A 23039-nucleotide genomic window follows, 5' to 3' on the forward strand; every position below is an offset into this window, starting at 1 on the left:
AACCTTGCATTTATCAACGTTGAACCTCATTTTCCAGTTTGCTGCCCAGTTTTCCAGTTTAGACAGATCACTTTGCAAAGTGGCAGCATCCTGCATGGAACCTATAGTTCTGCACAATTTAGTATCATCTGCAAAAATAGAAACAGTACTTTCAATGCCCACCTCCAGGTCATTAATAAACAAGTTGAAAAGCAAGGGACCTAGTACAGAGCCCTGCGGTACTCCACTAACAACACTGGTCCAATTAGAAAATGTTCCATTTACCACCACTCTTTGTAGTCTATCTTTTAGCCAGTTCTCTATCCAGGTACAAATACTATGTTCCAGGCCAACATTCCTTAATTTAACCAGTAACCTTTTGTGTGGCACTGTATCAAATGCTTTAGCAAAGTCTAAGTAAATCACATCCACTGCCATCCCAGAATCGAGGTCTCTACTTACATTCTCGTAAAAAGAAATTAAGTTAGTCTGGCAAGATCTATTACGCATAAAACCATGCTGGCACAAACTCATAGTATTATGATTTGCTATGAAGTCCAGTATCTTATCCTTTATTAACCCTTCGAAAAGCTTTCCTAATACTGACGTCAGACTAACTGGCCTATAGTTTTGAGGCTGAGAACGGGATCCTTTTTTGAATAGAGGCACCACATTAGCAATTCGCCAGTCTCTCGGCACAATGCCAGATCTCAATGAATCCTGAAAAATTAAGTAAAGAGGTTTGGCAATCACAGAGCTAAGCTCGCTAATTACCCTGGGATGAATACCATCTGGCCCTGGACCTTTGTTAATCTTAACATGTTCAAGTCTCTTTTGAATTTCTTCATGTGTGAACCATGCATCATTAGTTGTATTACTAGAATTGGGAGTGTTAAGAAGGAAACCTTCACTTACTGGTTCTTCATTTGTGTACACAGATGAAAAATACGAGTTCAGAATCTGCGCTTTTATTTTGTTTTCATCAACCAGCTGACCCCCCTCTGATAGTAAGGGTCCCACCCCTTCCTGCTTCATTTTTTTACTATTGACATATTTAAAAAATAATTTTGGATTTTTTTTACTGCTTGCTGCAATATCCTTTTCTATAGCAATTTTAGCTTGCCTTATAATTGCTATAGAAAAGGATATTGTAGCAAGCAGTAAAAAAAATCCAAAATTATTTTTTAAATATGTCAATAGTAAAAAAATTACGCTATAAAAATTATTTGAATCTTGCTTCCTTCAGTCTGGGATCTCAAAATTATAGCGAGCAGGGAGGAGCCATTTTGTGCATACTGTTATTAAGACAAGCCTTGCATAATCTCAGAATCTTGTTTGTGCAGCAGAATGGGGGACCCGATGTCCATCCCCATGTACTGACTACACAATTAAATGGTGAAAAGAACTGGGGAATGTGTGGAGAGCAGTGACATCTAGGAAGTGCTGAATGGAAAGTGAAAGTAATTGTCTGCCCCGCCTCTATGCCCAGGGCATAGAGGAGGGGCAGACAATATTTGATTGACAGCTGAAATTTTTAAATGAGTTTACAACAGCTATGAACATTTCAATGAAAAATAGAAACTGTATTTCTGTTTAATTTGAAAAGGACTTTTATTAAACAGATTTTAGAATCTGGGTTATAGGTCCACTTTAAAGTTCCTAAAACGCTGGCGACTTTTCCTTTTTTGAAGTGGAATTGCCTGACTTGAACTTTTTTTTTAGCTGACTTAAACTTTTTTTAGGTAACCATAATTTCCAAACGTTTTATAACATATGAAACATTCATTTTACAGTGGGCTTGTGTGCAGGGCATTATATTAACTCTCTTGTCTTTATTACAGTTACCTGGACATGTATTTGAAAACGTGGTGACTTCAAGCATTTGCACCAACATTTATAATAAAGACGTCCAAACGACTTTAAATTGATTGCCATATGCAAATTGACTTAAGCGCAAGATCACTAGCGAATTTTCGCTAGGCACATCTTCGCTATGAAATGCTCGCATAGCCAAATTAACGATAACGAAAAGTCGCCAGCATTCAGCGCCCAGGGCAAAACTTTTTAGTGAATTAGCGTATTTGTAGCGCATTTGCGTCTGGCGAAGTTGTGTGAGGTATGGCGAAGCGGTCGCTGCCAACAAATCTACCCCAATGTCTAGATACAAATTTAGATGTCGATATCCAACTAGAGAGAGAACCAGCAGTGCAGAAATCTAGACAAAAACACTGCTTACAATTGCAGTGACATTTCCAAATAAATAAAATCACTGAGATTAATTTTTTAGGAAAACATTTTGGGGGTTTCTGTAGACTTTCACATGTAGAAAAACTCTGAGGGGCCACAGCCCTCCAGCACCTCTGGTTCCGATGCCTGTGACAACAACTGTGTCCATTTGTGAGTCACTAATACCAGGATGGGCACAACCTAAAATTGAGGACACCAAAAACGGCACAGAATGGGCACAAGGTTGAGCTACGGCACAAGTAGGGTTGCCACCTGGCCGGTAAAAATGATGGTTGATCCCAATGTTATTAATAGGGAAAAAAGATAAATATATAGGAAGGCCGGTATTTTTTTTTACAGAAAAGGTGGCAACCCTAGGCACCAGTTTGGAGGAGGATGAATTAGGTGTATGGGAGCAAAACCAATGGGTGTGAGACATTTGCAGGCATTCACAGAGGAACAGAATTAGTGGAATTAGCATATTAACCCGACAGTCAGCAACAATTAATCTATTGTCATTTCTATATAATGCTCTTAGTATGAACACCAGTGAAATAATTGTCCTTTATGCCGTGCTGGAGTGTATGGGAGGACAGTTATCCGTAAAAAAGGTCAGTATTTATTAGTCAGGGGATGTCAAGCTTTTGATTATCTAATGAAGAGGAAAAAGAAAAGGGGATTGGACATCTGGTCCATTACTCTGTAAGGCTATACTATTTAAAAATAATAAGCTGACTTCCCCTTTGTCAGGGGCTGCCCACCCGGCGTAAGATTAGGATTTTAATGGCAGGGCTCATGGGCGCTGTGGGTAAACTGAGGATAATATGCAGAGAAAGCATGAATATAAATAGAAGCCTTTGTCATTTTATATGCCTTCTAGATGTCATTAGCAGTGCACTAGGGCAGATTTAGGGCTTGCCGAGACCTAAATCGGTTTATAAATGTGACTGTAGTGCTGCAATTGTTTCCAGGTTTGTACTCTCATTGCTAAATGCTGGTTATTAGCAGGAAATAAGGGCTTATTTAAGAATTCATTGGGGCAAATTCACTAACCTCCGAAAGTTCGCCAGAGACGGCTTCGCCCACAGCGCAACACTTCGCCAGGCGTAGATTCACCAGGACAACACTAATTCACTAAAATCCGAAGTTGCGTCCAGGGCGTCGAACGCTGGTGAAGTTGCGCTAGCGTTGGCTAATTTGCATACGGCGGGAAGTTAAAGTTCAATGGACGTATATGTTGCAGCAAATACATTACATTACACAAGCCCGGGAAACCTTAATAAAAGAAAATAAAGTTATAATGCTCTACACATGAGCCCAGTGTATAGTTTATCTGCCGTACCTTAGGAAATGTAGGGGAAAGCGGGTTTCCCCAAAAAAAATGTACACTCTTTTGCAGCCTATCACCCTGAAAAAAGGAAAAGTCACCAGCGTTTTTTGGGACTTAGAAAAATTTTCAACTATTTTTTGAGGAACTCCTATCTACTCTATTGCACTTCGCCTGGTCTGAGGTGGGGAAGGCAAGTCTGGCGCAAGAGGTAACGTTCAGTAAAATACGCATCTTAGTGAATTTGCGTAGTTACGTCCATTCGACAGAGCGCAAATTCGCCAGGTGTTAGGGAGCAAAGTACCTCTAGAGTCTATCTCCTTCGCTAGCGAAGTTACGCCAGCGACCGCTAGTAAATCGTCAAAATAGCGAAATGACATCACACAAATTTTTGCCCACGTTAGTCACTTCGCACTTTAGTAACTTTGCTCCATTATGTGTAAAGTGCAATTTTTGAATGAAATTCATTATCCTTTTTTATCTCCAATGCAGGATTTTAGCATAATTGCGTGCATCCTCTAAATAGATTCTAGGAGGTCCCCCATAGGCTAAAACAGCAATTCAGCAGGTTTAAGATGGCGAATAGCCAAAGTCAAATTTTTAAAGAGACAGTACAGGGCAGATTCCTATTCGACCATCCAGCATCTAAATGGAGTCAATTGGTGGACTTTGAAAAATCAAAGGGTTTTTTTGGGAAATACTTTGAATCGAATTCGATCAAATGTGCTATTAATTTGATTCAAGCGATACGGACCTATTCGATCGAAAATTGACAATGATTTTTGAATTGAAAAAACGTTGAAATTCTAATTCAAAAAGACCAACTGATATTAAGTTGAAGTTTTTTTTGTCCAATAGGTCCGTTTTAGAATCAAATAGGTCCGTATTCAGCCGAATTCGAATTGTACGAATCAAAGGAATAGCGCATTCGAACGAATTCAATTCAACGTTTTTCCTGAAAAAAACTTTAGATTTTTCAAAGTCCACCAATTGACTCCAAATAGGTTCTAGGAGGTCCCCCATAGGCTAAAACAACAATTCGGCAGGTTTTAGATGGCCAATGGTCAAGTCGAATTTATAAAGAGACAGTATATAAATTTCAATATTAAAATTTTTCTAATTTTTTTCCAAATTCAAATCGAATTTGGACTATTCCCTAGTCAAAGTGCACAAAAAATAGAAAATTCACCTCGACCTTTGATAAATCTGCCCCTTAAAGTTAACTTAAAGATGGAGCAGCCCTGTAAGCTAACGTAGTAAACAACACATCTTACCTTAGACTGAACAAGACGTTGCCATCAGGATAAACCCGCAACATGATGTTCTCCATAGTTGTATCATGGATAAAGGAACGCTTGGAATGAACAAAAAACACGTCTGGAACCCAAATCTTTTTAATCAGCCGCCCATCAAATGTCATGCTTCTGTTATTGGTACTTTGGAAGGAGAGGCGCTCGTCTTTCCAGTAATGCCTGAGGTACAACGTCATGGTGAAATCCTTGGGTAAAAGAGATGAAGGTGAGGGAAAATTAGTTAGAGGTTAGTGATGTCCCCCATCTTCTGCCCAGTTCAACAATGCCATACAAATAACACTGTTCTCTTTGTTTTGTCCAATGTGGTGAATCAAATAGTCATGTTAGAGCTCTGCATTGGGTCGGGTACCCGCGGAATACCCGCAAAGTGGTCAGGTTTCGGGCAAAAAGTCCCAGATTGGTTGTGCAGGCAGTCCACAGGAAACCCGGCTGGGTACCCAACAAAGGTGCGGGCTTCATACCTCCCACCCACCCTTGTGGTTCTTCCAGTTTTTAAATTTTTTGAGAAAATTCGGCACCGGAGTGATATCTCTTCCGGGCAAATGTGACATCACTTCCGGTTTCCAAGGTCGGATAGCAGTAACATGCATTTCAAATTGCGGGTCTGGGTACGGGGTTGGGTACAGGTTTCAAAAAATGGACCTGCGCAAGACTCTAACTCGTTTAGAAGATACTAACAACAGACCTTGTATTGGAGAAGCCAGCTATGGGGTAAGGGATCAGATAAATTCTCTAACTTTATAACCATATAAACAAGTGAGCTCAGTGGTCAAGAGCTTCTGATGAAAAACCATGTAGGACATAAGAGTCACCATTATAAAAGATCAACTATTATTCTCACAAATAAAAAGGCTCAAGATGAGTCTTTATAAAACCCAAAGAGAATAGTTGTTTGCTCTAGGAGGTCCCCCATAGACTAAAACAGCAATTCGGCAGGTTTTAGATGGCGAAAAGTCGAAGTTGAATTTTTAAAGAGATAGTAGACGATTCCCTAGTCGAAGTACACTAAGGGGCAGATTTATCAAAGGTCAAAGTGAAAATTCAAATTTAGAAAAAAAAAATTGTGACTTCGACTAGGGAATAGTCCAAATTCGATTCGTATTTGAAAAAAATTTCAAAATTCGAATTTCAAAATGTATCATGTACTGTCTCTTTAAAAATTTGATGTAGACTATTTGCCATCTAAAACCTGCCGAATTGCTGTTTTAGCCTATGGGGGACCTCGTAGAACCTATCTAGGAGGTCCCCCATAGGCTAAAACAGCAATTTGTTTGTCGTTTGGTGGACTTTGAAAAATCAAAAACATTTTTTTAAAAAACTTTGAATCAAATTCGATCGAATGTGCTATTACTTTGGTTCGTAGGATTCGAATTTGAATGAAAACTGACCTATTTGATCGAAAAAGGACCTATTCGGCCAAAAAAACCTTTGATTCCATTTTGCTTGGTCTTTTTGAATTTGAATTTCGAAGGTTTTCAAATTCGAATTTCGACCCTTGATAAATCTACCCCTCAAATTAGCTTTAAATTCAAATTTAAATATTAGATTTTTCAATTCGATCCTTGATAAATCTGCCTCTTACTGTGAATAAAGATGGGGAAGCACATTTATCAAGGGTCGAATTTCAAATTCATGTTTTTCAAAAATCCCATAAACTCCCATAAACTCGAAATTCAACCAATCGAAATTTATTGATGAAACTAAATTTTTCTTAGCTCGGATCCGACCTGAAAAGTCGAATCGAATTTGATTCCAATTAGAAAAACTTGAATCGAATTAAAAAAAAACTCGATACGAGTTTTTTTCTCTGAAAAAAACTCAAATGTCAGGAAGGCTGCAAACATCACCAAATTGATCCCTGAACCTCTCCCATTGACTTATACAGCAATTCAGCAGGTTTAAGGTGGTGAATAGTCAAATCTGAGTTCTTAAAGGGCCAGAGTATGATAAATCTCAAAATTCAAAATAAAACTTGAATCGAGTTTGGGTAACTCACAATTGGAATTTGAGAGTTTTGACCAAAAAACTAATTTTGAATTATAATTTTCACTTCGACCCTTAATAAATCTGCCCCATAATGTATTGCTGATTGTTACAGACATTTTGGCAGTGTTCCCTCGACTTACCATATCCACCTCGGAAATGCTGTCTATACTTTCTATCTGCACATCAATACCCACAGGAATGGCCGAACCTGAAGAAGCAGAAAAGAATGGGCTCTGAGCAGCTGTTGAGAAGCTAAGCTTAGGGCTCGTCACTAATTATCCAGCAGAAAATTAGGTTGGTCTGTAATATAAGCTGATGCTACAGGGCTGATTATTAAATTCTGATGCTAATTGCACTGGTTTCTGTGATGCCATGTAGTAATTATCTGTATTAATTACTAATCAGCCTTATATTGTGACATTTCTATTCTATGTGTACTGTATATTGTGAGTGGGTCCCTAAGCTCAGTAAGTGACAGCAGCACAGAGCATGTGCAGTGAATCAGCAGAAAAGAAGATGGAGAGCTACTGGGGCATCTTTGGAGACACATATCTTTACTGCTAAACGGCTGTGGTTGCCTTGGGCTGGTAGAGAAACACAAAACATAATATACAACATGTCTAGCCTACTACTTTGTCAAGCTTTAGTGCTTCTTTAATGAGCAATATCCCAAACAGAGACCTATTTATTAAAGGTCAAATTTTAGTGGTTTTAGAGATTTTAGAAACCACGAATAAACTCATTTCCACAAATGTCAATCATTTATCCAAAGATCCGAACTGAAAAAGCGCAATCGACTCGAGATATCTACGACTTTATCACATTGTCACCCAAAAGCCAGCATCAAAGACACCCGAAAACCTCAAAAACCATGAATCAAAGAAAGATCTTCCGATTCTAAAAGGAACATTGTACGTGATTTCCACAGGTTTTGGCTGGAACAGGTTCGGATTCAGAATTGCTGCAATTTTGTCAAAAATTAAATCTCGGAAAAGTTGCTCTTTTTTCCACAACGTTTTTGGTGACAAAAACCTTCACCTGAAAATATTGCGGTTTAGTGTATATAGATGAAACATGCAAGGCTACCTCCATGTGTACAAGAATAAATGTCAACTTGATTTTAAGTCTGTTTGGGAGATTGCTCATTGAGTGCCTTCTCTACATCTACAGGGTTGGATCCGCTCCCTTGGCTGAAGGTTTAGGGTGGAGCACTTGGTCCTCCTCCAGTATGTGGGGAGTTATGTGAACTTTTCCCAGACCTCTTTTCTTATTATCATTTAGAAGAGACATTGTCCATTTCAAGTGTATCCAGTTGTAACAATGAACGTTGGGCTGGGCCTTACCTCCAAATCCCGGTCTCATCGCAAAATCATGGTCATCGATGCGTAGAAGTTGCTCTGATTTCACCTGACGAACTTTGGTGCTGTCTATTCTTCTCATTTTGCTAAACAAACGTGCAAAGTTCATTTTTATTGGAATTGTGAAATATTGTTAACACCCAGGAGCACTTCTGTAATAAAACAAGTTGAGGACCTTCCCTATGGGTCATAAATGGTGGATGTTGTATATTCCTGTGACTCTTCTGCACATAATAACTTCATTTTCTAATATCACATGACTTTCCTTTTCTCACCAAACTAATTTTCACTTAACTCAGTTTCAGATTAAAAAAAGGTAAAAAAAAAATAAAATAAAATACCATTTTTATTTTATTTAAAGAAAAAGAAACCTATCTCCAATATACTTAATTAAACCTGAAGAATGCTGTGAAATTCTCCCTTCATTTACTGCTGTGCATTGTCAGACATTCCCTAACTGCTCTGCAGGGAAACAATCATAATTATGAACAGCAAGGGGAGCCCCAGTCTTACTTCCCAGCCGTGCAGAACTCAAGCAGCTTTGTTTGTTTCCCTGTAGAGCAGTCAGCGAATGTGTAGAGATTTGTATAGGATTTTATTTTTGCCTTTACATGCCCTTTACTGTTTCCAACTCCAGCTGCAGGGACAAAGATCACGGAGCCAGATTTAAACAGATAAACTGGGATTCTATGTGGAGGCTTATTTTGCTGCAGCCACTGGTTCTGCAGAGTTTGAGAAAGTTTGTATTAAACAATACAAAAACTATAAAATCCACATTAGATTACATGACAACACAGGACCCAGTGCAGTCTGTATATTCTGATTATTAATCAGTTGTTGCATCAGCTTCTGGCAGATATTATTTGACTTGTGCTGTTTTGATCATTTATGATGATCCCTAAGCAGCCCAGACTACACTGAGCATGTGCACAGTCTTGGTCTTGCAAAGATGTATAACAAAGTTACAAGATGGTGACCCCCTCTGGCCAACTTTGAAAGCATAAATCATTTGTTTGATTAGGCTTGTGGTGCAGTAAGTTCATGTTTATGTTTAGTATACATAATACAGCATTTCTAGCCTTAGTCTATTTTAGACTTTACATGCCCTTTAACCCTTTAAGTGCCACAGAACGTAGAATCTACGTTCTGTGGATCAAAGGACCAAAGTGCCACAGATCGTAGATTCTACGTTCTGCAGCACTTCCGGGTTTGCGAGCGGAGGAGCGGCTGTTAGAGCCGCTCGCTCCGCTCCTTCACGATCCCCTGCCCCTAGACAACGAGCAGAGCAGGGGATCGTGTGGCCCCTGGGGCGCGATCGCCCAGGGGCCCCAAAGCAGCAGCAGGGACGCGTTTCCTATGCGTCCTGCTGCTGCCTGCGCCGCACTTCCGCCCAGCTCCGCCCCCACATGGCTGATGATCGTTGGAGCTGGAGATCTGCTGCGTGGGACCCTTTCTGATCGATCTGCAGCATCTACCCCAGGTAAGTGTAACATTTACACACACAAAAACACACAAACACACCAACACACACTTATTACAGTAATATACACTTACATTCACACTTACACACACTCACACATAGATTTTTGGGGATTGGGGGGGTCACACACACTCACAGCACCCATGTACACTTGCACACGCGCACATGCGCAAATAACATGCAATTTACCCGTTGTGCACACGCATATGTACATATATGGCTTTGTGGCTTTTTTTTTTTTTTTTCTTATCGCATCGTCTCTTTTTGGGCTAAAAAAAATGTTTTATTGCCGTTCCGAATAGCGTATTCGCTAACCGTACTGTGCAATAGCTTTTGTATGTTATTTTGGTGGTTATATTGCAATTTTGGGTATTTTGGTGCATTTTAGCCATTTTATTGAATTTTTAGCCATTTTATTGCATTTTCAGCTCTGCATTTGTGTTGTTCACTTGTTTCTGCCCGTATAATCGATTTGGCCCAGCTAAAATATTCAAACGGTAATTCTGGTGGCCGATTACACTAGTGTGAAAAAAAAAAGCATTGATTTTTGTGGTTTTATTAGTTTTTGGTGATTTATTTGCATTTCACACTGTTCTGTGTTATTTTGTTTTGCCTATGTAAATTTTATCTACTATATATCCATTTGGGGGTCTCTGTGCGCCACATAGTTTGGTATATCTATGCATATTGGGCATCAAAGTGTTCAGTAGACCCCTGTCATTCATATTTAGGATGTTTTATGCTGATACGTTACGAAATGTGGGGCACATAATGGGGTAAAATTCAAGCTTTGTGACGATTTTCAGAAATTTGATAAAAACCGTTATGTTCAGCATTGCTTTGCAGTTTGGCAGTTTGCTGTAGAAACACTTATTTACCCATTTTGGATTCGTCAGAATGTGTACTTTCTGAAAATATATGGTTTTCTGGGGTCTCTGTACTGTTAGGGGGGTCTAATGTCGCATAATACACACACCAGGTGCTTATATTGCAGCAGCCAGCGCGTCAGCTGTGAAAATGTCTATACATATTGTCATTTGGGGGTCTCTGTGCGCAACATAGTTTGGTATATCTATGCATATTGGGCATCAAAGTGTTCAGTAGACCCCTGGCGCTCATATTTAGGATGTTTTATGCTGATAAGCTACGAAATGTGGGGCATATAATGGGGTAGAATTCAAGCTTTGTGACGATTTTCAGAAATTTGATAAAAACCGTTATGTTCAGCATTGCTTTGCAGTTTGGCAGTTTGCAGTAGAAACACTTATTTACCCATATTGGATTCGTCAAAATGTGTACTTTCTGAAAATATATGGTTTTCTGGGGTCTCTGTGCTGTTAGGTGGTCTAATGTCGCATAATACACACACTGGGTGGTTATATTGCAGCAGCCAGCGCGTCAGCCGTGAAAATGTCTATACATATTGTCATTTGGGGGTCTCTGTGCGCCACATAGTTTGGTATATCTATGCATATTGGGCATCAAAGTGTTCAGTAGACCCCATGCGCTCATATTTAGGATGTTTTATGCTGATAAGTTACGAAATGTGGGGCATATAATGGGGTAAAATTCAAGCTTTGTGACGATGTTCAGAAATTTGATAAAAACCGTTACGTTCAGCATTGCTTTGCAGTTTGACAGTTTGCAGTAGGAACACATATTTACCCATATTGGATTCGTCAAAATGTGTACTTTCTGAAAATATATGGTTTTCTGGGGTCTCTGTACTGTTAGGGGGGTCTAATGTCGCATATTACACACACCAGGTGCTTGTATTGCAGCAGCCAGCGCGCATCAGCCGTGAAAATGTATACACTATTGTCATTTGGGGGTCTCTGTGCGCCACATAGTTTGGTATATCTATGCATATTGGGCATCAAAGTGTTTAGTAGACCCCTGGCGTTCATATTCAGGATGTTTTATGCTGATAAGTTACGAAATGTGGGGCATATAATGGGGTAAAATTCAAGCTTTGTGACGATTTTCAGAAATTTGATAAAAACCGTTACGTTCAGCATTGCTTTGCAGTTTGACAGTATGCAGTAGGAACACATATTTACCCATATTGGATTCGTCAGAATGTGTACTTTCCGAAAATATATGGTTTTCTGGGGTCTCTGTACTGTTAGGGGGGTCTAATGTCGCATATTAGACACACCGGGTGCTTATATTGCAGCAGCCAGCGCGCGTCAGCCGTGAAAATGTATACACTATTGTCATTTGGGGGTCTCTGTGCGCCACATAGTTTGGTATATCTATGCATATTGGGCATCAAAGTGTTCAGTAGACCCCTGGTGTTCATATTCAGGATGTTTTATGCTGATAAGTTACGAAATGTGGGGCATATAATGGGGTAAAATTCAAGCTTTGTGACGATTTTCAGAAATTTGATAAAAACCGTTATGTTCAGCATTGCTTTGCAGTTTGGCAGTTTGCAGTAGAAACACTTATTTACCCATATTGGATTCGTCAGAATGTGTACTTTCTGAAAATATATGGTTTTCTGGGGTCTCTGTACTGTTAGGTGGTCTAATGTCGCATAATACACACACACCGGGTGGTTATATTGCTGCAGCCAGCGTGTCAGCCGTGAAAATGTCTATACATATTGTCATTTGTGGGTCTCTGTGCGCCACATAGTTTGGTATATCTATGCATTTTGGGCATCAAAGTGTTCAGTAGACCCCTGGCGCTCATATTTAGGATGTTTTATGCTGATAAGTTACGAAATGTGGGGCATATAATGGGATAAATTTCAAGCTTTGTGACGATTTTCAGAAATTTGATAAAAACTGTTACGTTCAGCATTGCTTTGCAGTTTGACAGTTTGCAGTAGGAACACATATTTACCCATTTTGGATTCGTCAGAATGTGTACTTTCTGAAAATATATGGTTTTCTGGGGTCTCTGTACTGTTAGGGGGGTCTAATGTCGCATATTACACACACCGGGTGCTTATATTGCAGCAGCCAGCGTGCGTCAGCCGTGAAAATGTATATACACTATTGTCATTTGGGGGTCTCTGTGCGCCACATAGTTTGGTATATCTATGCATATTGGGCATCAAAGTGTTCAGTAGACCCCTGGCGTTCATATTCAGGATGTTTTATGCTGATAAGTTACGAAATGTGGGGCATATAATGGGGTAAAATTCAAGCTTTGTGACGATTTTCAGAAATTTGATAAAAACCGTTACGTTCAGCATTGCTTTGCAGTTTGACAGTTTGCAGTAGGAACACATATTTACCCATATTGGATTCGTCAGAATGTGTACTTTCTGAAAATATATGGTTTTCTGGGGTCTCTGTACTGTTAGGTGGTCTAATGTCGCATAATACACACACCGGGTGGTTATATTGCAGCAGCCAGCGCGTCAGCCGTGAAAATGTCTATACATATTGTCATTTGGGGGTCTCTGTGCCCCACATAGTTTGGTATATCTATGCACATTGGGCATCAAACTGTTTAGTAGACCCCTATGTTTATATTTAGGATGCTTTATGCTGGTAATGATACATGGACAATACGATGCTGGAAAGTTGAAGCTTTGAGGCAATTTTCAAAATATTTTACCAAAACCGCCAAATTTGGCAAAGCCTTGCGACTCAGTAGTTTGGGGCAGAAAGGCATGGGTACCCATTTTAGATTCTGTATAATGTGTACTTTCCAAAAATATATGGGTTTGGGGGGTAAACATATATTTCTGTGTTTTTACCCCACAAAAATGCAGTCAATGTGTTGATTTTTCATTAGCTGAAGTTACCCACAGGACTATTTGTATGCGCTAACTTCATTTTGGGGCCTCTAACTGCCATATACTTTGGTAAACCTATGCACAGTGGGCACCAAACTGTTTGGAAGACCCCTGGCAATCATATTTAGGGTGTTTTTTTTTGGTGCGTAACGATACGTGGGTGATATGGTGCTGAGAAGTTGAAGCTTTGAGGCAATTTTCAGATATTTCACCAAAACCGACAATTGTGGGAAAGCCTTGCGACTCAGTAGTTTGGAGCAGAAAGGCATGGGTACCCATTTTAGATTCGGTAGAATGTGTACTTTCCAAAAATATATGGGTTTGGGGGGTAAACATATATTTCTGTGTTTTTACCCCACAAAAATGCAGTCAATGTGTTGATTTTTCATTAGCTGAAGTTACCCACAGGACTATTTGTATGCGCTAACTTCATTTTGGGGCCTCTAACTGCCATATACTTTGGTAAACCTATGCACAGTGGGCACCAAACTGTTTGGAGGACCCCTGGCAATCATATTTAGGGTGTTTTTTTTTGGTGCGTAACGATACATGGGTGATATGGTGCTGAGAAGTTGAAGCTTTGAGGCAATTTTCAGATATTTCACCAAAACCGACAATTGTGGGAAAGCCTTGCGACTCAGTAGTTTGGAGCAGAAAGGCATGGGTACCCATTTTAGATTCGGTAGAATGTGTACTTTCCAAAAATATATGGGTTTGGGGGGTAAACATATATTTCTGTGTTTTTACCCCACAAAAATGCAGTCAATGTGTTGATTTTTCATTAGCTGAAGTTACCCACAGGACTATTTGTATGCGCTAACTTCATTTTGGGGCCTCTAACTGCCATATACTTTGGTAAACCTATGCACAGTGGGCACCAAACTGTTTGGAGGACCCCTGGCAATCATATTTAGGGTGTTTTTTTTTTGGTGCGTAACGATACATGGGTGATATGGTGCTGAGAAGTTGAAGCTTTGAGGCAATTTTCAGATATTTCACCAAAACCGACAATTGTGGGAAAGCCTTGCGACTCAGTAGTTTGGAGCAGAAAGGCATGGGTACCCATTTTAGATTCGGTAGAATGTGTACTTTCCAAAAATATATGGGTTTGGGGGGTAAACATATATTTCTGTGTTTTTACCCCACAAAAATGCAGTCAATGTGTTGATTTTTCATTAGCTGAAGTTACCCACAGGACTATTTGTATGCGCTAACTTCATTTTGGGGCCTCTAACTGCCATATACTTTGGTAAACCTATGCACAGTGGGCACCAAACTGTTTGGAGGACCCCTGGCAATCATATTTAGGGTGTTTTTTTTTGGTGCGTAACGATACATGGGTGATATGGTGCTGAGAAGTTGAAGCTTTGAGGAAATTTTCAGATATTTCACCAAAACCGACAATTGTGGGAAAGCCTTGCGACTCAGTAGTTTGGAGCAGAAAGGCATGGGTACCCATTTTAGATTCGGTAGAATGTGTACTTTCCAAAAATATATGGGTTTGGGGGGTAAACATATATTTCTGTGTTTTTACCCCACAAAAATGCAGTCAATGTGTTGATTTTTCATTAGATGAAGTTACCCACAGGACTATTTGTATGCGCTAACTTCATTTTGAGGCCTCTAACTGCCAGATACTTTGGTAAACCTATGAACAATGGCCACCAAACTGTTTGGAGGAACCCTGGCAATCATATTTAGGGTGTTTTTTCTTGGTGCGTAACGATACATGGGTGATATGGTGCTGAGAAGTTGAAGCTTTGAGGCAATTTTCAGATATTTCACCAAAACCGACAATTGTGGGAAAGCCTTGCGACTCAGTAGTTTGGAACAGAAAGGCATGGGTACCCATTTTAGATTCTGTAGAATGTGAACTTTCCAAAAATATATGGGTTTTGGGGGGTAAACATATATTTCTGTGTTTTTACCCCACAAAAATGCAGTCAATGTGTTGATTTTTCATTAGCTGAAGTTACCCACGGGACTGTTTGTATGCGCTAACTTCATTTTGGGGCCTCTAAATGCCAGATACTTTGGTAAACTTATGAACAATGGCCACCAAAATGTTCAGAGGAACCCTGGCAATCATATTTAGGGTGCTTTTTCTTAGTACGTAATGATACATGGGTGATATGGTGCTGAGAAGTTGAAGCTTTGAGGCAATTTTCAGATATTTCACCAAAACCGACAATTGTGGGAAGGCCTTGCGACTCAGTAGTTTGGAGCAGAAAGGCATGGGTACCCATTTTAGATTCTGTAGAATGTGTACTTTCCAAAAATATATGGGTTTTGGGGGGTAAACATATATTTCTGTGTTTTTACCCCACAAAAATGCAGTCAATGTGTTGATTTCTCATTAGATGAAGTTACTCACGGGACTGTTTGTATGCGCTAACTTCATTTTGGGGCCTCTAAATGCCAGATACTTTGGTAAACTTATGAACAATGGCCACCAAAATGTTCAGAGGAACCCTGGCAATCATATTTAGGGTGCTTTTTCTTAGTACGTAATGATACATGGGTGATATGGTGCTGGGAAGTTGAAGTTTTGAGGCAATTTTCAGATATTTCACCAAAACCGACAATTTTGGGAAAGCCTTGCGACTCAGTAGTTTGGAGCAGAAAGGCATGGGTACCCATTTTAGATTCTGTAGAATGTGTTCTTTCCAAAAATATATGGGTTTGGGGGGTAAACATATATTTCTGTGTTTTTACCCCACAAAAAATGCAGTCAATGTGTTGATTTCTCAGTAGCTGAAGTAAAGTCCTGAACAATTTGGATGCGCTAACTTCATATTTGTGTCTCTAAATGCCAGATACTTTGGTAAACCTATGCATAATGGATATCAAACTGTTCAGTGGACCCCTGGCAATCATATTTCAGGTGCTTTTTCTTGGTACGTAATATAGTTTGGGATATGCGGAGCAGCAAAATAAAACCTTTGAAATGATTTTTCAAAATTTTGAATTTTATTTTGAAAAACCGCTATGTTCAGACAAGCTTTTCTGTTTGGTAGTTGGGAGTAGAGAGACATAGTTACCCATTTTGTAATCGGCAGAATGTGTACTTTTCAAAAATGTATGGTTTTCTGGGGTAAACCTATGGTTTCAGGATTTTTTGCCTTGGAATCTAAAGCATGCCGTTTTCTGCCTTAGTGCTTTCAAAATTCAGTAATATACTGCCGGGAGTTTTTGCTGTACAGAAATCCTAAATCTCCCTAAAACTATACATATCTGGTATTGGCACGTTCGAGAGACATAAGGCTTTCCAAATCAGTTGGATTTTCATCTGTAAAATGAAATATTTTTCTGGTATAAATTGATATACAATGAAAAATGGTAATTTTTCATTTTTTTTTGTTATTTAGCACTATAAATTTTTTTGCACAGGTGGAAATACATGAAAACTCAGGCAGATTTAGAAAGCTCAGTTTCTACCGAAAAAAACAATGTATAGTTTTCCTAGGTAAACTATAGGTTTCCCCTCAGAAAATGCCCCTAAAGTGAGAGAGCACAAAATGCTTAAAAACGGCTGGCATTTCGCGTAACCAAAATGTGAAATTCTGCTGGCACTTAAAGGGTTAAACAAGCCCTACTATCATTAATACACTGGAAAAAAACATTGAAACCTATAAATGCATCAATAGAGACAAAAAGAAAGTTGTATATTATGGCTTCAAGGCATAGGGTAGATATTTTTCCTGCTATTAAATCATAAACATGCCAAACCCCTGGCTGGTATAACATTCTATCTCGAGTGCCATCGTCTTCATAAAGCCAATAACAGTAGTAATGAAATGGGACCCTTGTGTCTTGGTTATCAAAATATCTATCAAAGCACAGGGCTACAGTATTTAAAAAGAACCTAGAATTGGGTTGCCGGGCACTGGGGTGGGGTGGGGGATGGACTGGTGACATTGGGGGAGGGGCTGGTGATTTCAGGGGAAGGGCTGATGATTTTGGGGTGGGACTAATGACGTGGCGATCAGCAATTGGCTGATCCCCATATCATGAAAGGGGTACTGCCATGGGAAAACATGTTTTTTTCAAAACACATCAGTTACTAGTGAGGCTCCAGCAAGAGCAAACAGATTTTTTCAATTTTCAAATCTGTCAGATTTCAATTTTCAAATCTGACATGGGGCTAGACATATTACCCGTTTCCCAGCTGCCCCCCAGTCATGTGACTTGTGCTCTAATAAACTTCAGTCACTCTTTACTGCTGTACTGCAAGTTGGAGTGATATGGCCCCTTCCCTCCCCCCCCCCAGCAGCCAAACAAAAGAACAATGGGAAAGTAACCAGATAGCAGCTCCCTAACACAAGATAACAGCTGCCTGGTAGGTCTTAGAACAACACTCAATAGTAAAAGCCAAGTCCCACGGAGACTGATTCAGTTACATTAAGTAGGAGAAATAACAGCCTGCCAGAAAGTAGTTCCATCCTAAAGTGCAGGCACAGGTCACATGACTGGGGGCAGATGGGAATCTGACAATATGTCTAGCCCCATGTCAGATTTCAAAATTGAATATAAAAAAATCTGTTTGCTCTTTTGAGAATTGGATTTCAGCGCAGAATTCTGCTGGAGCAGCACTATTAACTGATGCGTTTTGAAAAAAAAAAAAAAAACATGTTTTCCCATGACAGTATCCCTTTATCTTCAATGTCCTGTCCGGAATTTGTCCTAATTTGGAAATCAATACAGGCAGTCTTCACCCAGACAGACCTTCAAAAAACTGGGCTGTCCAACTGAAAACCCGGACAGGTGGATACCCTGACCTAGAAGCACTGGCAGGCTTGGAGGCAAGTTTTGGTTGTAAAAACTTGTAGTACAGGTATAGGATCCCTTATCCGGAAACCCGATACCCAGAAAGCTCCAAATTACGGAATGGCTTCCATAGACTCCATTTTATCCAAATAATCCAAATTTTTTAAAATGATTTCCTTTTTCTCTGTAATAATAAAACAGTAACTTGTACTTGATCCCAACTAAGATATAATTAATCCTTATTGGAAGCAAACGCAGCCCATTGGGTTTATTTAATGTTTAAATGAATTTCTAGTAGACTTAAGGCATGAAGACCCAAATTATGGAAAGATCCGTTATCTGGAAAACCCCAGGTCCTGAGCATTCTGGATAACAGGTCCCATACCTGTTCTGCCAAACTGAGCCTCCTGTGGGCCAATTTTTTTCTGCAAGGACCGGGGGCGGGGGAGTCGGGATGGGGTCGGAAGGGGTCGGTGTTCAATTATGTTGCGCCAGCGGCCAATTCAGCTTGCTGGCGTTAATTGGTCGCTTGTCTCGGTGGCCCAGTTCAAGACTGTCCACGGCCCGTTTCTGGGCCGCGGGCCGGCAGTTGGGGACCCCTGTACTAGTATACTATATACAGTACAGTGCTGTGCAATTTTACTGTACAGCAACAAAGCTTCCAAATTTCCCAAATTGTTGAGGGTAGAGGTGGATTATTTGATTATAATGGAGTCTATGGGAGACGGCCTTCCTGTAATTCAGAGCCTTCTGGAAAACGGGTTTCTGAATAACGGGTCTCCGGATAGCCTGTACCTGGAGATAAGGCATGATCCCTATGTGAAAATGAGTCCCAGTCACACTGAACATATTAACAGGACTGTTTGGGGGGCACAATATACAGTAAGTTGAAGAAGGGGGAGGAACCCTAAATGAGTTTATGTTCCCAACTGAATACTTATTATTCCTTATTTATAGGCCAACTGATTCAGCAGCTCTTCCTCCCAGATATTACACTGATATATCAATTTCACTCTAGTGGCGGGAATTCACTATTAACTTCACTCTTTGATAAATATACCCCATTGTGTTTAATGCCAGCGTTAGCTTGGACACGGGCGTCAATTTACGATTTTCAAGATTTTTCGTGAAAATTATTTTCCCTTCCTCCAAGATATCACATTGATATATCATTAGTAATGGGCGAATAAATTCGCCTGGCATGAATTTGCGGCAAATGTATGCGTTTCGCCACCAGCAAATAAATTCACGAATCTCCTGTGAAAATTCGCCAGCGGCAAATTTTTTTGGACATGCGTCTGAAAAGTCGCTCATGTCAAAATCGGCGCACGTCAACACTATTTGGACGCCCATTAACTTTAACTCCAGCGTCAGCTTGGACGCGGGCGTCAATTTATGATTTTCATAATGTTAGATTTCAGAATGTCAGATTTTCACTATTTTTTTCGTTAAACATTCCGATTTCACGATTTTTCCGCAAATTTTTAGCTGTTTCGCAAATTATGCGAGAAAATTTCAAATTTTTCGACGAAGGGAAATGGGAGAAATTCGCCCATCACTATATATCATTGCCTGTCCCATCTTCCATGCGCTGGGAGGCAGGGGGTAGTGATGGTTCATTGTTTATTGAATAAATGGAACAAGGAAAATAATCTCTCTCATGTACTTCGGCTTAATGCTTCAAAATCTTCTTTAGCAGTGAGCACTGACAAATGGGTTTGGAGAAGAGGGGGGGGGGAGTTCCTCTCTGGGTCCAGGGGAAATTGTAGGTTAATAACATTTTCACAAAGGAATCTTTTTTAACATCCCCCCTCTCTTCTTAGTGCCATCTGTCTTTAATCCATACAGGCACAGCTACAGAGATGGGCAAAATGGGATGTGTAACGTACAGGTATAAGATCCGTTATCTGGAAACCTGTTATCCAGAAAGCTCCGAATTACGGAAAGGCCGTTTCCCATTTTGTCCAAATAATCCGAATGTTAAAAAATGATTTCCTTTTTCTGTGTAATAATAAAACAGTCGCTTGTACTTGATCCCAGCTAAGATATAATTAATCCTTATTGGAGGCAAAACCAGCCTATTGGGTTTATGAATTTCTAGTAGACTTAAGGCATGAAGACCCAAATATCCGTTATCCGGAAAACCCCAGGTCCCGAGCGTTCTGGATAACAGGTTCTATACCTGTACTATCAAATATCCATTTACTAAAATAGGTAGTAAATTAGATAAGAAGAGGTATGGGATCTGCTATCTGGAAACCATTCATCCAGAAAGCTCTGATATATGAGACGCCACAGTTCCCAAATGTTCTGATAATATGCTTCTTGGGCACAAGGTAAGGTCACACCTAGAGATTCGGGGGGAGATTTAGTTGCCCCTGGCCAGGCCTGGACTGAGAATTAAAATAGGCCCTGGCATTTCAGATAAACAGAGGCCCAAACAGCCCCCACCAACCCACTAAATACTGACTTTCTATGGGACCTTATAGCAGCCCCTCTGGCATTTGCCAGAACCCACAGATTGCCAGTCCAGGCCTGCAGGGAAGGAAAGCTCTACCAGAAATAGGAATATTGGCACAAAACATAGAGATCCATTTCCTTCTGCTCTAGTTGTGTCATTGCAACTGTTGTTTCACTGTGGAGGGACTGCAACTCCCCGAGCCCCTAACACATTATCATGTTATGACACAAAATTGTGTTATTATTCTGATACTAAGTGGTCTCTCGCTTCAAGCTGCACCCTGCAAATACTATCCGTAGCAGTCTCCTAATCAGCCACTTTTCTACTCGACTTTCATTCTCACATCTAGGCTGTTGCCTGGTTTCTAGGGGAATTCGTCCTAACAACCAGCACTAGGGCTGCAACACATAACGAGTCAAAGAGCTACGACACACAGTAGGGCTCAGTTTGCAATTATGCTTATTGACGCTATTCATTAAAGGTACTGGCTTCCAATTCTGTTGAGGGTAGAGGTGTACCCCCCCCCAAAAAAAAGGCTGTCTCATAATAAAAGCTAGAATTTTTGGAAGATTCAGATTTGGTTGAAATCGCAATGTTCTTAAATGGATGGTTCACCTTTAAGTCTATTTTTAGTATGTTATAGAATGGCTAATTCTAAGCAACTTTTCAATTGGTCTCCATTTCTTCCTTTTTTTATAGTTTTTGGATTATTAGCCTTCTTCTTGTTCCAGCTTTCAAATAGGGGGTCACTGACCCCATCTTAAACACAAAGGCTCTGTTAGACTACACATTGATTGTCATTGCTACTTTGTATTACTCCTCTTTCTATTCAGGGCCTCTCCTATTCATATTCTGGTCTTTTATTGAAATGAATGCATGGTTGCTGGATTCTGGCAACCAGATTCTGGATTCTGGCAACCAGATTGTGGAAACTGCAAGATAAAAAAAAAAGCTAAATAACTCAAAAACCACAAATAATAAAAACCAATTGCAAATAATCTCAGAATCTCCCTCTCTACATCATACAAAAGGTTCATTTAATGATGAACAACACCTTTAGTAAATGCTTGATGTCATCGTTAGATCTAGGGATGCACCGAATCCACGATTCGGTTCGGCCAGGATTCGGGCTTTTTCAGCAGGATTCAGATTCGGCCAAATCCTTCTGCCTGGCCGAACCAAATCCAAATCCTAATTTGCATATGCAAATTAGGGGTGGAGAGGGAAATCACGTGACTTTTTGTCAAAAAACAAGGTGAAAAATCTTTTCCCATTCCCACCTCTAATTTGAATATGCAAATTAGGATTCGGATTTGTGGATTTCTTGAAAGATTCAGGGGTTCGGCCGAATACAAAATAGTTGATTTGGTGCATCCCTAGTTAGTTCTCTGCACACCTTTGAGAAGCAAATTTCTGTTCAATGATGATACAATTTGCATATGCAAATGAAGGTCCAGTTTGGTGCCAATGCTCCGGTGCCATCAGTATGACTTTCTAGGGCTATTTTTGTCTTATTTTATTTCATTTTCCTCACCTGGCATTTTTTCGGTTGTCTCTCATGGGCGCCGGGTGGTTGTGCTCTTCATCTTCCTGCCGGACGACTTGGTGAGGATGATGAAGGTGCTGGGGAGAATAAGGCTTTTGCCTTAGAGAATGGAACCCACTGAGCACAGCTCCTGGCCACAAACTGGTCAGCATCAGCAGTTTAATAATGACAGCCATATCTTGCACAATACTTTGCCCCACAGCTGTCATGCCAAGTCCTGGTTATTGGGTCAGGCTGTGCAAGATCCAGGCAAACTGTGAGCCGCACATACTGCAGCCGAGTTCTAATCTAATAGAATGAAGTACAATCCACTCATGTCCTCAGGTGAAACCCAATGGAAATAAATCTTCAGCACTTGTATAAGAAAAGACAGGTGCTCATCCTTGTCCCCGGGTTCTCTTCCTTAAATGTATAAAATTTCAGCGCACGGCTTACCACCTCTCTAAATATATATTCTCTCAGGGAAACTCCAGCATAGAAAACAACGACTTAATCTCCTTAATCCAACACACACACACACCAGGGGGGAAAAAAAACAACTTTCAATACACAATGAAATCTGGTCTTGTTTTGTAGAGCGCATTTAATTCCAGCTCGGGGTTTTTATAGCTTTGGCGTTAAGGTTATATGGCTCTACCTAGTGTTCTACTTGTGTAATGCAAGCTAGAAACATGGATAACAAAAATACAATGTACAGGTAGGGGAACCCTGTGATCCAGAAAGCTCTGAATTATAGGAACCCCTAGACTCCATTTTTTCCAAATAATCACATTTTCTTAAAAAACCTTTTTCTCTGTAATAATAAAACAGTAGCTTGTACTTGATCCCAACTAATATATAAT

General features: G+C 40.0%; 1 protein-coding gene across 1 annotated transcript in view; it reads right to left on the minus strand.

Annotated features, from left to right (window-relative positions):
* The window catches only part of gabrr3.S (gamma-aminobutyric acid (GABA) A receptor, rho 3 S homeolog), a 28928-nt gene extending 6177 nt beyond the window's left edge, over positions 1–22751 (minus strand). The window contains exons 1-4 of the mRNA XM_018248704.2: positions 22186–22751; positions 8175–8275; positions 6972–7039; positions 4807–5030 (exon numbers count right to left, since the gene is read on the minus strand). Of these exons, the coding sequence (XP_018104193.2) occupies positions 4807–5030; positions 6972–7039; positions 8175–8275; positions 22186–22406 (614 nt within the window). The 5' untranslated portion in view covers positions 22407–22751. The remainder of the gene's footprint in view (positions 1–4806; positions 5031–6971; positions 7040–8174; positions 8276–22185) is intronic.
* Positions 22752–23039: the final 288 nt, after the last annotated feature.

This window comes from Xenopus laevis, chromosome 2S (assembly GCF_017654675.1).
Source record: "Xenopus laevis strain J_2021 chromosome 2S, Xenopus_laevis_v10.1, whole genome shotgun sequence".
Lineage (NCBI taxonomy): Eukaryota > Metazoa > Chordata > Amphibia > Anura > Pipidae > Xenopus > Xenopus laevis.